At 34.6% G+C, this 15,943-nt stretch overlaps 1 protein-coding gene across 1 annotated transcript; it reads right to left on the reverse strand.

The window, feature by feature from the left end:
- Positions 1 to 2,564: 2,564 nt before the first annotated feature.
- Positions 2,565 to 14,211, reverse strand: LOC114662512 (ribose-phosphate pyrophosphokinase 2-like). The gene is made up of 7 exons (XM_028816014.2): positions 14,046 to 14,211; positions 9,917 to 10,100; positions 9,672 to 9,770; positions 7,448 to 7,572; positions 6,784 to 6,957; positions 3,913 to 4,072; positions 2,565 to 2,657 (listed from the first exon to the last, which is right to left on the reverse strand). The coding sequence occupies exons 1-7, from the start codon at positions 14,165 to 14,167 to the stop codon at positions 2,565 to 2,567; spliced, it is 957 nt and encodes a 318-aa protein (XP_028671847.1). The 5' UTR covers positions 14,168 to 14,211.
- Between the last annotated feature and the right edge of the window lie 1,732 nt (positions 14,212 to 15,943).

Raw genomic sequence — 15,943 nt, forward strand, 5'->3', positions numbered from 1 at the left:
GCATGGCTCCACTTCGAGAAATAAACTGCTCTCATTCTTACATTTTTAGAATAACAACATAAATTTCATTTCAGTCTGTAACAGCCGGTGTAACTTATGATACTGGTAAAGGTTAGCTTTTTTTTTTTTTTTTAATTCACTTTTCATTCTCGCAGTCGATGCATACTGTGAACCTCTCTGGCAGTGTCTTAAATTGGTTTGAGTCTTACTTGACAGGTAGAAAATTCTTTGTTAGTTATGGTAATAATACTTCAAAGACACATGATATTCTATATGGTGTTCCACAAGGATCTATCCTGGGTCCACTGCTATTTTCAATCTACATGCTTCCATTAGGTCAGATTATCTCAAGGCATAATGTGAGCTACCACAGCTATGAAGATAACACACAACTGTATTTATCAATAGCGCCTGATGACCCCGACTCTCTTGTCTCACTGACACAATGTCTTACTTGTGCTTCTGAGTTGACAAGTAGTAATTTTCTCAAACTAAATAAGGAGAAATCGGAAATCTGAGTGATTGGCAAAAATGAATATAATGAGGGTAATAGAAATAAACTTGACCCATTAGGCTTAAAAGTCAAGACAGAGGTAAAGAATTTAGGGTAATTATTGACTCTGACCTAAATTTTAAATCACATATTAATCAGATTACTAGGACAGCATTTTTTCACTTAAGAAATATAGCAAAAATTAGACCTCTTATAACATTGTAAGATGCTGAAAAATTAGTTCACGTTTTTGTTTTCAGTCGACTAGATTACTGTAATGCACTCCTTTCAGGACTACCCAAAAAAGATATCACTCGATTGCAACTAGTGCAGAATGCAGCTGCCAGAATCTTAACTAGGAACAGAAAATCCAAGCACATCTCTCCAGTTTTGATGTCACTACATTGGTTACCCGTGCTATTTAGAATTGACTTTAAAATACTGCTTATGGTTTACAAAGCCTTAAATAATCTCGCTTCTTCCTATATCATTCCTATCAATGCCTTTCACCTTACACTCCAAATCATAACCTTAGATCTTCAAATGAGTGTTTGCTTATAATTCCAAGAGCTAAACTTAAAAGAACTGGTTAGGCAGCCTTCTGCTGTTATGCGCCTAAAATCTGGAATAACTTACCCATAGAAATTCGCCAGGCTAATAAGGTGGAGCACTTTAAAAAAAACTGTTAAAAACCCATTATTTATCTCGTAGCTTTCTCATAGCTTCATTTTAGTGTAACCCTGATATTCTGTATAAGCATTTAATTATCATTCTTTTTCATGGCTCTGAAATCCATACTAACCCCTACTTTCTCTGCTGTTCTTTTTTCAGTTTTCTACCCGATCAAAGCATTGTGCTGTCCCTACATTGATGGATTGAAGGCCAGAGGTCTACATGACCATCATTGTCTAATTCTTCTATGTGAAGCCTGAAAACCATGAGGACTGATTGAGATCATTTATGTTAGGTAGAATGCCTAGAGGGGACTGACTGGCTGGTCTCGTGGCCTCAGAACCCTTGTAGATTTTGTTTTTTTCTCCAGTCATCTGAATTTTTTTTTGTTTTTTCTGTCCTCCCTGGCCATCGGACCTTACTTTATTCTTTGTTAATTAGTATTGCCTAATTTTATTTTTATATTTTTCTTTCTTCATCTTGTAAAGCACTTTGAGCTACATCATTTGTATGAAAACGTGCTATAGGGATAAATATTGTTGTTGTTGTTGATTAGCACACCAGAAAAATACACACAAGTACACATTGTGCTTTATACATTAAATATCCAGACCTGATTTCTAAATTCAATAAATCCTTGCAGTGATATGCAATTAATACTAGAAAATAATACATTTCCTTTTTGGTCTTATTACAAGGAACCCTGTTATAAATTAACTATCAACTCAGTTAAGTAGATACCTCAATTAGTATAAGGTTTCTCATCATTGGAAGCATGTGCTTTAAAAGCACTGACTGTAAAATTCAGAATATAAATTCAGAAATAAATGGTGTCTAAAAAAATACAATATTTCAGAAATGTGTAATAAGATACTGCCCCAATATGATCTTTCATACCATATACAATAGTTTAGCTGTTGTCAATATGCTCCTGATCAAGAATGAGAACAGGATGAGTTCTGAATTAATTAATTTAAAGTTAATTTAATTATGAGCATAATATGAACATGATAATAAAAGTTACAATATTAATTTTAAAAAAGCTAATTCTATAAGTGGCATAATTTTACGATACAGAATTTTAATATTTGGCTAATACTGATCTTTTAATATTTTGGGTCGAGAATATTGGGCTGTTTAACTTCACATCACTGACGACAAAAATTATACGTAAAGCTTAAATACTGTATACTTACCTATTCTTATGCAACTGGAATTGCAAAATAATTGATAAAAAATTGTAATTTACTCAAGACCCCAAGATCTCAAATTCTGTTGTTAGATTGTCTGTTTTCTTGTAGCTGGCCAATACAGAGTGATACTTTGTTGGTTAAACACAGTCTACTACTTGCCATTATTACATTTTACATTATTTTTTTACTGAAAATGGTTGGAACTGTTAATATGGAAAATGGTTAAACAGATATGAGATAGACTCTTCATTATGTGTCCGACGAATTGCTTCTGCTAGGATTGTAGAGATGTCAATCATCTGCAAGTAAGTAAAAATGTTAGAGAAACAAACTGTAAGAGCCAGCGATATGTACTTTACTATTCAACTTAATATAATTTAATTCAGTTAATTGTTTATATAGTTGACTTCTACGTATGTCTGGAATGCTACATATACCTTTACAAATATGGTATAGTTTAAACATAATATAAAATAATATGAAACAAAACACAAGAGAATCCCACTGCATATTTTACAGTATGTGCACTCACTGAGCAAATTATTAAGAACACAATACTAATATTGGGTAGGGTGTCCTTTTGTTCCCAAAATAGCCTCAATTCTTTGTGAAATGGAATCCACAAGATGTTGTAAACATTCCTTTGAGATTCTGTTCCATGTTGCCATGATTGTGTCACACAATTTTATGCAGATTTGACAGCTGCACACTTTTGCTGTTCTATTGGATTCCAATACAGTTACTGGGAAGGACATTGAAGTACACTCAATTTATTATAACATTCGTGACACATGATTGGCTGACTATACAATTGCATGGATAAGTGGTTGTACAGGTGTTCCTAATAATTTGCTCACTGAGTGTATATTTTAATCAGAAATTGGATCTTCACAAAATAGAGCACAGCAGCTTCGAGAACAAAAGCAAAATAATGCATACACTACTGACAATCTCAATTTTTTTAACCTTATATTTTTTCATTTTATGGTTGTTGGAAGTTACAGGCTACCATGCTAGCATCAAATGAGTGAGCCCTGATGGGATGCCAGTGCACTGTAGAACTCAATTTATGTAAACTACACTATTGTCAGTTTTACAGTTTTACCAAACTAGTAGGTCTAACAATCAGCAACCAGGCCAGAGCTCAAACCCAGGTCTCACAACCTATGAAGCAACAATAATAATTACAATAATGGCCTACTTCCCACACTAGTACAATTTAGTTATATTTATTATTTATTCATATATATAAATGTCTATTTGTCCATAATCAACAGGTACAATTACTGCAAATAAAGTTTACATTAAAAAATCATTATTTAATAATAATTAACAATATAATTTAAAATTATAGTAGTATAATGTCATGTACTTGCTGTCCAGATAATTATAATGATGCTTGTAGGTTAATATATACTATAATTTTTATTATGAAAGCTAAAATAGCAGAAAACAATAGCTAGTAACAACTGCTTTTTCAATCTCTTCTGTAATGATTGGCATTTAAAACTATTTTACTCAATTTAAATTAAAAGCAGCAAATCAAAGCTTCACCTGGATTTTTACACATTGGTTCATTTTGTCCTCTTGTGGGATGGTATTGGTGACAACAACAGCTTCAAAATTGGTTTCATTAATTCGTGAGATGGCGGAGCCAGAGAATAAACCGTGAGTTAAAACAGCATAAACCTTGGTAGATCCTGCAGCTAGTAACCTTAGAAGAAGTGCATGTTTAGGAGAAAAGAAGGTACAGTCTGGAAAAATATAGAAATGATCTGAATTTTTATACATTTTAAACATGTAATTTTTTAAAAGAATCATTTTTTTCAAGTGAGTATTCCTGTCGTCTCACAGTGCATATACAAATACTGAACATTTAATCAGAACAGCTGCAGAAATATTAGAAATTATATTTTTTCTAATTGAATTTCAATTGATTTTCTTTATATAGCTAATTTAATTTAATTTTTCCTTTCTAGACAGTAGGAAGTAATTATTTTTTTGCTCTTTAAATTCTGTTAAATGAGATAGCATTCCTTTATTTTTAATACATTGCCAAAAGTTTGTGTTCTTTGTAATTTCTCTGGATGGTGTTTCCTTTCCAGTTCTAAACTGGTTGCCATTTCCAGCCAAAGTATTTGTACCACCCCATATTTTTTATTACTATATTAAGAAATGATTGAATTTATTAAGTCTATTAAGGTGTAATATCAAACACAGCATAATCTTCTATACATTTCATTGTATAGAATGCAGACTGAAGGTAGAAGCATATCCACCAGTGGCTTATCAGTCTTTATCTATATTTATGCTTCTGAATTTATTCCATTTGGAAAATGCATACATTTGAATGGCTACATGCAATGTTCTGTGTCATAATAATGTGTGCAAGATAAAGTCAGTGATATGCTGCCTGATTATATTATTTACTTTGCAGCTCAGGCTTTACCATTTTGGGTTAGAGTATGAATCTGTAGCAGCATGAGCGTTCGGTTGTTCTATTTTTAATATCATGCAAAACGCTGCAATGTTGATGCAATTTTTAGTAATATACACTGTTGTGAGATGCATCCACTAGAGGGTGGCAGGTATTAATATAAATTGAAAGATGCAGAAAGGTAAAGTGGTTGACAATTGAGACTGAAGAAGAGAATAATTAGTGTGACAAAACTAAACTATTTATTCAAATCTTTTTTTTCCGTTTTATGGTGCACTAGTCGAGCTACTGGGCTTTGCCTAGGTAAGAAAGTAAAAAAGTTGGAAAAGCAAAAGGTATTTGCAAATTATTTATTCCCACACTTTATTACCATTACATTTGTTGCATTTAGTACATGACTATTGTTAATATTCTAAAGCTTCTTGGTAGCTTTAGCATACTAACTGTATTACCAGAGACAATATGGCCACACCCAGGGTGAATAGTGGGCCATGATAAAAATAGTAAGGGGAATGCCTGATCAAAGAAAAAAGGTAAATATATGAATTTGCTGGTTAAACTATAAGCATGCTACCATACCACATGTGGTGCTGTTTTACTCAGTAGCTCATACTGTAGTATTTCATAACACTCACTATTTTTTTTAAAGTTGTAGCTCTGTTTCAAAGCTTTAACCAGGTAGTATTTCAAAACTTAAATTTGGAAACTTAAATTTAAAATTGGAAACACAATTATTGTGCCTAGACTCCCAATCTGTTATGAGATTTGAGCTAGTTGTGCGGTGTTGACCACTTGCTCCCACTCTAAGGAGCCCTACAATTCCCAGGCAGAAGGTGGATCAAGGCTGAAAAGTTATATGTCGAAAACCTGACTTATGGTGAGAAGTACCTGTGTGAAAATGTCAGCTTTGTAAAATGAAGAAGGAAACAAACAGAGATTGTGCTTTATAGATACAGAGGTGAATGTTATGTAAGCAAGCTACTACAGTATAATAACACCACTGCATACAATTAGCTGGGAATAGGAAAATCTGAAGAATAAATGGTGTGGTTTGATATCCATTTGAGGAAAGATGATGTAAGTAACAATCCTCTAAATAATGGGACTTTGTCTTGTCTCCCTAGTCACTTCAATGTGACTTGATACTACACCTCAGTAATGACCCTATACTGTATGTATGGTACAATATTCTGTCACAGCGATTTATAATTCTGGTGCCTACTACCTACTTCTATCTCTGTCTCTTGTGAATTACCTATAAATCATTTTATAGGGGTAATGATTTAAAGACAAGTTATCTTAATCTTTTAATATGTTTTTCAAATTTAATTATGACTGTCTATTGTATACAAAGCCAATGATAGCAGCCAATTGTTACCATAATGCTTAAATTTTAAGGTTCAAACACAACCAATAGTGCTCAATTGTAAATTCTACCTAACCTCTTTTAATTCCAAGTTTTATCAGTAGCCTTCTTGCCAAAAGGAACATTAAAGCCTCAGAACTTTAGTTATATAGTGTTTTAACAGCATTGTGTATTTATTGGCCTGAGTTACAATCAGTTAAGTGACATCACTAACAGAAACCCACAAGTACATGGGCTGGAACGCAGATTCCACACAGATACATATCTTTCCTGAATCTAATCTAAGTATTTAAATCTGTTGTGCCATTCTTCCAAGATTAAATACTGTACAAACATCTCACAGTGAATAACTAATAGTAAAATTAATAAAAATGATCTGAAATACATTTTTCTGATACCTTAGAATTCTACCTACAAAAGTTTAAACTTGTGAAATACAGTAACTATTAAATAAGTAACTAATAACACCTATATGTAGCTATTAAAATGATTAAAAGTGATAGATACTGTATAAGCACTATTAAAAAGATAAAAAATAGCAAAGCCAAGACTTTTATTAGCAGGATGCAGCAGCAAAACACCTATTGTTAATTCTGTGTTAAGAAATAATTGTAAAACTCACTTGTCAGCAGCAAGGCAGATTGTACTGCAGGTATCAGCCATGTCATCAACCATAATAGCTAATCGATCTTTAACATCTCCAACCAGAATCATGCGATCAGGTTCATTATCTCTGTTTCGTTCTTTGTGGATTAAAGCAAAATCAACATTCAGGCAATCAGCAAGACATGTGACTCTGCAAGGAAACAGATACAACAGCCACTAAATATAGACTCAAACTAACAGTGAAATTGTTGGACCAATCAAATTCTTATAGCCATTAAAATATGTTGATGGGTGAAATGCTACATTTAATTACACAAGTAATGGAAATATAACCTTCTATTAATTCTTTAAACAGATTAACCCATTTGAGGCTGTGTAGGGAGCTGTAATAATCAGAGCTACTTCAGGGAGCTAGATCATGTACAGTGATGGTTAATTGGTGTAAATCCATAGAAAACTTGAAGTTGAAATTTGACTCCATCACAATACTTTATTGAGGTGAAGTAATGACCGATATACAGTACAATATCTGTATATTTTATATGTATTAAACTGTACTATTGCTTTAAAGCAGAGACAGGCTGCAAGGTCCCATAACCTTGTAATGGTAAAAGCAATAAATTAAGTAATTGGTAGATGGAATGTTTGAATTCATCTTATTCTAAGCAAATTGCATTTACCTCTTAGCACCTTCTGCGTCAGGAGAGACTATAATGGAGTTCTTCCAATCAGGAATATTTGTTTTAATCCAGTTTGCCACAGCAGGCTCTGCGTATAGGTTATCAACAGGGATATCAAAGAAACCCTGAACATAAAAGAGAAAACATTCTAATGCCTAGAAATTACATTTTCTATTAAATTTAAGAAATTAGTCATGTATGTTTAAAATTGATTTTACAGTATAATTTTACCCTTGTCATCAATTGAACTCAAAATGTGTAAAATACAGCATATTTGGTTCAATTTAAACAGATTAAACCACTTCCTTTATCATAGATGTGATATACTAAAACAGTTTCTGGGAACAGCAATAATTAAATCTTCAATAAGATGATAGGTTTCAAGAGCAAAGATAATGCTTAAAAATAATTCATAGAGAATCTTTTAGTATACATTTAAAGATCAGTTTCTTTCTGACTGAAGACAGGGTAGATAGACAGGTACTGTCTGTCAGGTGACGGTTATCATAAATGAAGTCTGTTCTCCCCGGTAATGAAAACCTGCAAAACCAAAACTTCATAGATGTGGAGTCCCATCTTGGAATAAAGGAAGGACAGGAAGCATTCATCAAAAATAGTGCCAAAAAACCAAAAGCTGGCAATAAATATCTTGAAATACTTATCCTGACGTAGACATATTTTGCTGGAGATTACTTAATGATATTCTCAAATACATTTAAGGTTATATTATTAATACATTTTGTAACAAAATATGTCGTACCATTCTCAGAACCACTTAGTCCTGTTCAAGGTTAGGGGTCCAGAATTTTACAGCAACACTGTCAGGTTGCCAGTCCATCAGGGCTCACTGTTTCACGCACCTGTACTCACACTCACAAAGGGAAAATTTGGAATCACCATTTAACATAACCCACACATCTTTGGGGATGTGGAGAGGAAACTGGAGAACATGCAGAGGAAGATCCATGCTGACTACTATCTATGAGACAGCAGCCACTGCGCACTTGCCATCTGGGGAAAGATGGCTGTAATATTGGTTGGGTGCACAACACTTATAGTTGAAGGCACAAAAGAAGGATGACTAGTATGCCTAAGATGCTTAATTTTATATATACTTGTATGCTTATTCAACCCCTTATTAAATTAAATAACATGGAAGCAGAAAATACTGCCTTATACACACTATTTAGTCTTAATTAGGAAATTAGCTGTATCAACAACTTTTACTTTAGCTTTTGAGGTTGCTCTAGACTAAGTATATGCTTGGCCATGTGTAAAAACCAGCGATGATTAATACATACAAAACATATATAAAGTTGTCCAAGTGACGTAGATGGAGAAAATGGCATACTTGCTTGCACATGGAAATGGAGTACAAAAATAAATGCAGTAATGTGGTTATAAACACGTACATCTGCATTAGCACATCAGTGCTCATCTTTACATGGATTGTCCAAATTGGGATTTCTGGTGTGTGTTCATTACTATTTACAGTACATACTGCGTTCAGCTTGGGGGTTGAAGTACAACAACAGTGTAGTGGGATACACTTGTTTGGATATCAGCAAAACTTTAGAGTCACTGTTTTCTCTTTTCTAGTGTTTCTACTAGGACTTTCAAGTTTTTCTGTGTAGGAAAATAAATGTGGAAGTGAATATGACCTACAAGAAATGCTGTGCTATGCAGGGATGAGTCTGTCTTTGTATCTAAAACTGATGAAATAAACTCTGGATGAGCATGTACTTTATAAGCAGGTTCAGAAGATGCATGGTTTTGGGATATCCTGCAGTAATGTCCTATGAGGATTAATATACCTAAACACGGGAAGTCCTATGGAAAAGAGAAGGCATTTTAATAGAAACAGATTTTGAGACATTTAGATGTTTTCAAATTAATTTTATGTCAATTTAAAATGTTTGGGAATTTAACTGAACATAACAATTTCATCAGTCCATCTACAGTCTTGAATATGCTTAAAGAGCTTTTGAATCACAGGGAGTTGGAAGATGTACCAAAAAAACTCGGGAAGGGGTGCATTTCCGTCTCAGACAATTTGAGGAACTGCTGCATTTTCAGGTATCTCAAAAACATTTCACAGCACCTCAAAATTCAAATTTTTATTTTTCCATTTTTTAGACAGTGGAAACTTAGACCTAGTTTTCTTGTAGAAAGGAAGCCATGCTGCTGCAAACGTAACTAAACAGATAATCGCTTTATTTCTTACTTGGATCTGTGATGCATGTAAGTCCATTGTAATAATATGATCAGCTCCAGACACAGATAACATATTTGCAATAAGCTTGGCAGTGATAGGGGCTCGAACCTAAAACACAAAAGAAAATTACTTTCTTGAAAGCACATACTCTTTTTTAAGTGAGGACCTTGCAAGGTTTATACCTGGAATTTGCTGAAGTTAGGAGCTTATAACAACCAAAACAAATAAATGATTAGTAACTGACTTGCCTCAACTTTGCTCCTCTTATCTTGTCGAGCATATGGAAAGCAGGGGATGACTGCAGTTACACGGGAAGCAGATGCAGTTTTACAGGCGTTAATCATAATAAATAATTCCATCAAATTATCATTGACTTGACCACAGCCGCTCTGAATAATATAAACATCTTTGCCACGCACACTTTCTCCAATTTCAATACTAGAAAGAAAAAAGAACCAGGATGATGAAGTAATTTGATCATTTTACTCCAAATTGCACTTTAATATAATGTGATATTCCCTGTATACTGACAGACCTGTCATGAATTTGGATGAACACCGTGACACACAAAGTAAAACCCTGTATTAACCAATTTTTATGAGCAGTTTTACTTATTTCAACAGACATTGTTTAGGTGTCTCTGAATTTATTCTTCCCCAATATATTTTTAAATATGTTTAGCTTTTTTTAGTTAATATGTTTATTTCCTCTTCTCCACATTTTCCAGTTTTGAATAAACGTCACAATATGTAAGTCCAACATTGACTATCTATTTTGGAAACAGTTCTTGTTTGTCAACCACCAATTTCAAACAACTCTGTACTGCACTACACTGCATGCAAACTCCAACAAGTGATATCGTTTTTACAGGTGGGAAATTAATGTACACATGGTTCAAAGTTAGCCAATCTTTGCTTTCTAAGTAGCCAGTTGAAAGATCTAAGACTAGCAATGTTGAATACCACCATACACACCTACATATCTGACTAGAGGGAAAGTGGATAAGAAATTAACTTTTCTCCATTCTGCCAAAGTTTGACACCTACTGACTCATACAAATAACAGTACAGCAGACTGGCTTCATTGGAGTGGGTGCACTTGCCCCCTGCTGCTACAAATCCAGGGTGTGGACTCAGATTTATCATATGGACCTTTCATTTCAAAACAACAAGATAAAAAAACTACCGTATTTGCCTATTATTTTCTGAATGTGACTTCAATTTATTCCTATAAAGCACACTTCACCTTCTAAGTGAGGTGACCAGATATTCAAATCAAATGGAGATGGCTGTGTTCAGGGAACACATTATGTAGTATGTGTGCACAAAGCTGTCTGTAATGGTGGAGATCTACTGTGGTGAAGATTTTAAGTTGTACCTCTAGCACAAAAACCACATCAATAATGGAGACATTTTCCAAGTTATATTTTATCTATAACAAGAAGGTTTCAAAACTTTCCATTTTTGTTGATTTTTACATGTTGCCAGAGGGCTTCAAGAAATCTCAAGACTACTTATTTTTCTATCAACAGTTACACAGGACAGATCAAGGATCTTACAGAATTCTGCTCTCATCACAAAGGTGCAGAACACAGAATATGCCATGGAATTTCAGAAAATGTACTGGCTCTATCCAATGTGAGGGTTGGTGACAGAGAACAGACTTGATGTGCTTTAGGATAGCAATTGATACCCAATGCTCCTTTGAGCCTTTGTTTCATAAAAATGACCTGCGGTTTTCTCATTCTCAATCAGTCATTAACATGAGATTTGTTGGAAGGACAAAAACTGAACCAGTACTGGCAAAGTGACAAGAAGGAAGGAAGGAAAGAAAAGCAGTCTCATTTAATTATCCACTGCCCTGCAAACTATTAGTAACTAACAATGTGTATGTCATTTTTGACATTCCATTTTGAAATTTCTCAGTTGTTCTGAACAAATCATAGTGAGAAACTTTGTTAAACTCCGAAGTGTTCACTGCATGCTGTCATCAATGCGTTTGATCCTACTAAAGCTTATTTTTGGCTTACATTTACAAAGTTATCCAATAAGAAACGTGTTGCCAAACATAATACCAATATAAAAAATGGAATTGGGCTGATTATAAAATGGTCAGCTTAATTTGAATTACAATTAACATCATATACGAAAGCTTCTGCACAGTAGATAGATAGATATGGTTGTGCTCAATGGTTAGTATAATTTTTAAAGGGAATATCATTATTTAACCCCTCCCTAGATCGTCTCCTTGCTGTGGTGGTGGGCATGTTCACCTTAGGGATGCTCAGAGATAGATCATCTGAGGATGTGTGCTCCTAGTAGGGTCTCCCTTGGAGAACACGTTTGTGCCAAAAGGTCAGAGAAAGAACGGTTCACAACAAACTGCCTACTACTTACTTACTTATTCCTGATGAATTGGTTTCTTACTACAATGACAATCAAGAAACCAAAATATAGTGGGCTAACTGGCCTGTTCATATTAAAAATATTTTTTTTAGCTTAGAAAAGTGGAGTATAGAAAAGCCATATGGCTCCATAAATGTCAGATTTAACCAGCATAACTTTTTCTCATCCCATCTGTACATGTAACTGTCAAAACTAATTTTTTCCAAAATTAAAAAAAAAAAGCACAGTACAGGTATTTAGTCCTTCCAACATTAAACCATCTGTGAATTAAACTGCATAATATGATCCATGCCTGTCAGCCTAAATATTGCACCTTCAAACAGAAGTTTCTCAGGAGTGATTAGTGCTATTGCCATATTTAAAGAGGTTGGCACTCTTAAAAAACTTTCACATCCAGAGACAGAAAAGAAGGACTGGGTAAGGGCATTTTCAAAAATTGACTAACAGACAGCCATGCTATATTGGTAACAAAGGTTCTCTTTATTTATTTGTTCAGTGAAAAAACATTGCACGCTAAGTGCATCTTTAAATTATAGGGATTAAAACGTTGTTGTGCAGTTTATATCCTATGCCAGGCAACTGTCCTGCTCTGAGACTTTATCTGCTACTCTAAGTCATAACTTCTTTACTTATCTAATAGATGACAAAGTCATAGCAGCATCAAGCCCAAAAGAATAGCTATTCTGGATTTAATGCAAGTTATTTAGGGCTGATCTGATTGTCTTCTGTGTTGTTTGTCATTTACATAACACTGTATCAATTGCTACTATGGTGCATGTATATTATAGCTTGTTAAGTTTGATTACTTAATTTTATTCAATTATCCAACATGTACATATACAGCACCAGGCCATGTTACTTGCAGAAATTCTTAGATGTTTCTGCACTTATGGGGTGTATTGATAATGGGGTGAGACAGGGTAGTGGAGTCAGGAGGAAAAGTTTATTACTTGCTGCAAAGAGAACTATCTGTACCTTAACATCAGCAAAACCAAGGAACTGGATACTGACTTTTGACACACCAAAGAGCCTCTATGTCCAGTCATTATTCAAAGAGTGGAGGTAGAGGAGGTCCACTCCAACAAGTACTTGGAGGTACACATCAATGACAGGTTGGTCTGGTCTTGGAACACAGAAGAACTATATAAGAAAGGGCAAAGCAGGCTCTTTTTCCTTAGGAGACTACATTCCTTTAATCCTTCACATCTTCTACAACTCTGTGATGGCTGGTGTGATTTTCTATGCTGTGATGTGCTGTGTTGGTAACATCACTTCAAGAGAGGCCCACCAGATCAACATGCTAATTTAAAGGGAAAGAAAAGTTATAGGATTCATTCTGGAACCAAGGAGGTTGTAGCGAAAGAGAGAATTAAAACAAAACTGAGTCCCATTATGAACAATGCTCCACGTCCTCTCTCTGACTCACTAACACTGAGGACTTTCAGCCAATGAATCATTCAGCAGAAGTGTGTCAAGAAATGCTACGGGGGCTCCTTTATACCAACAACAATACATCTGCATAATGACGTACTGTGACAGTGACAGCCAAATCAGAACTTTTTTTCTTTTGAATTTTCTTGCTTTATAGTCATTCCAGTGTGTGTGTTCAGTCCAAAGCGTGTGTGTATATTTATTTATCTATTTATGTATGTATTTATTTAAAGAGTTTCTGTAAAAAAACAAATTTCCTCTGAGGACAAATAAAATTCTATCTATCTATCTATCTATCTATCTATCTATCTATCTATCTATCTATCTATCTATCTATCTATCTATCTATCTATCTATCTATCTATCTATCTATCTATCTATCTATCGTACTGAAATACACACATTTATAGCTCTGTCACCTGTCAGCAAGCAGATCTAATCTATACAGCCCTCAGTAAGAAATGCTAACCTATGAAAGATAATAAATAAATGAATGAATAAATAAATAAATAAAATAACCAATGTTAAGGACAGTAAACAAACCCACCAGGTTTCCTGGTTGCTGAACTTTTTGGTCACCACCTTTCCAAGTTCAAGCCCTAGGTGCTCGGCTATCTGCTTTGCAAGATGTTGATGAGAGCCGCCACTAAAAATTGTAATATTAGGCATATCTGAGTACTCTAGGATGTCAGCAAGTCAATGGCAATAGCAGAAATAAATGTTTCGCCTAAAACAAAGAAAAAAAATCATTTAGTAATAGAAAGGAACATAAAGCATAAAACTTGTCAATAGAATATTTCCTGGATGCTACATAAATATGAGATAAGATATGGTCTGCTTTCCATGAAGCAAATTAATAGTAAGCCTTTTTGCTCTTGTTACTTATCAGTCAGCTAATAAATTATTACTTTCTTGTATACACAGTATAGAGAAAGTATAGGAATCATGAAAATATTTGACCTTGAGATTTTGATGAGTCTTGACATTTTACACCTTCCTGAGTCCGAAAATACGACTTTTGAAATTATGTCTGTCTGTGTGTAAGACGCTTTGACCTGGTCAATGAGATTTTGTACACCTGCTTTATATCAAATATAAGGAATCATATCAACTTTTGGGCCAGTTCTGGCAACCGGAAATTGTACTTAACCAAATACTTTTGCGAATTTTCAAGTAAACTATGGTTATAATTAGAAACAGATGATTCAAATTTTCTGCGTTGGGTTGGCACCCTTCCCAGGATTGGTTCCTGCCTTGTGCCCTGTGTTGGCTGGGATTGGCTCCAGCAGACCCCCGTGACCCTGTGTTCGGATTCAGCGGGTTGGGAAATGGATGGATGATTCAAATTTTGTATAGATATTTATAATGATAAAAAGAAAACAGATATGAAATTTGAGTAAAATTACTCAACCAGAAGTAGTATTTTATTTAAACAACCATCCACATTTTTTGTATCATGGAAATATAAATGTGTACATGATATTAAAAACTGTATTAAATATAACGCATATTCTTTCAATAACCATTATTAATTTTGTTTTAATTTATATTCCATCAGTTTAAAAATAACATGTAAACATTGAACATGCCATGTAAATATAAAGATGTAATGGGAAAAATAAGCTGCTACGTCCCCATCGTGTTCCTGGTAATACATTCAATTTTATGATTTTTTTCCCACCATCATTATCATAATTAAATGTAGCTAAATGCAGTTTTATCTTTAGCACTCTATTGCAACAAATTTATATAATACCAGCACTTTCTCTATGTTTTTAGGTGACTATAACTCAATTTACTTTGCATGTAAGCTAGGTAATACATATGTAGAGTGTAGAGTGGCACGTGATGAACATCCAGGAAGTGTACAATCTTTCATGCCACATGTGGTTAAGCACTGCCCTGTTGGAATATGGCACCAGGGAACCTCTGCAATTAAGAAGCCACCTCAGCTACCATCTGGTCAAGCTATCAGCATTGTGTGTGACATAGGAATGAGAGTGGAACCCAGTGGCACCTCACACCATAATACCTGGTGCTGAGCCCACATTGAGCTGCAAAATGCTGCCCTCCAGGAGTCTTTCACCATGGTGGTTCTTCAGTACACAGATCTGTCCATTATGGTGCAGTAAATTGTACCAGGACTCTTCCAAAAGCAAGGGTCAAAGGTATCTGGAGCAATGGGTGGCAAGACAAAAGGTCCACCACTGAAAAAGGCATTAAACTGTATGTACGGACAGCAATTGACATGTGACAGACCCCATCTGCTGGGCTAGAGACTGTAATGTGGTTGTGATGTGGATGTCCAACACTGCTATGTGTACAAGATGTCTGTCCTCCTGTTCTTTATGAGTTGGAGTACACCAGAACCTTCCCTTGGGTGGGTCTGACTTTCCTCTAGCCATTGTTGCCATATTGTTATCACTTTGCTCACATTCTGTCCAA

This window comes from Erpetoichthys calabaricus, chromosome 12, assembly GCF_900747795.2.
Source record: "Erpetoichthys calabaricus chromosome 12, fErpCal1.3, whole genome shotgun sequence".
Classification (NCBI taxonomy): Eukaryota; Metazoa; Chordata; class Cladistia; order Polypteriformes; family Polypteridae; genus Erpetoichthys; species Erpetoichthys calabaricus.

Coding starts and splice junctions, on each gene's coding strand:
- LOC114662512 (XM_028816014.2), bottom strand. CDS start 14,167: ATGCCTAATATTACAATTTTTAGTGGCGGCTCTCATCAACATCTTGCA. Junction 7,573..9,671: donor TACATGCATCACAGATCCAA/GTAAGAAATAAA, acceptor TTTTATGTTCAG/GGTTTCTTTGATATCCCTGT. Junction 4,073..6,783: donor ATCTGCCTTGCTGCTGACAA/GTGAGTTTTACA, acceptor ACTTCTTCTAAG/GTTACTAGCTGCAGGATCTA.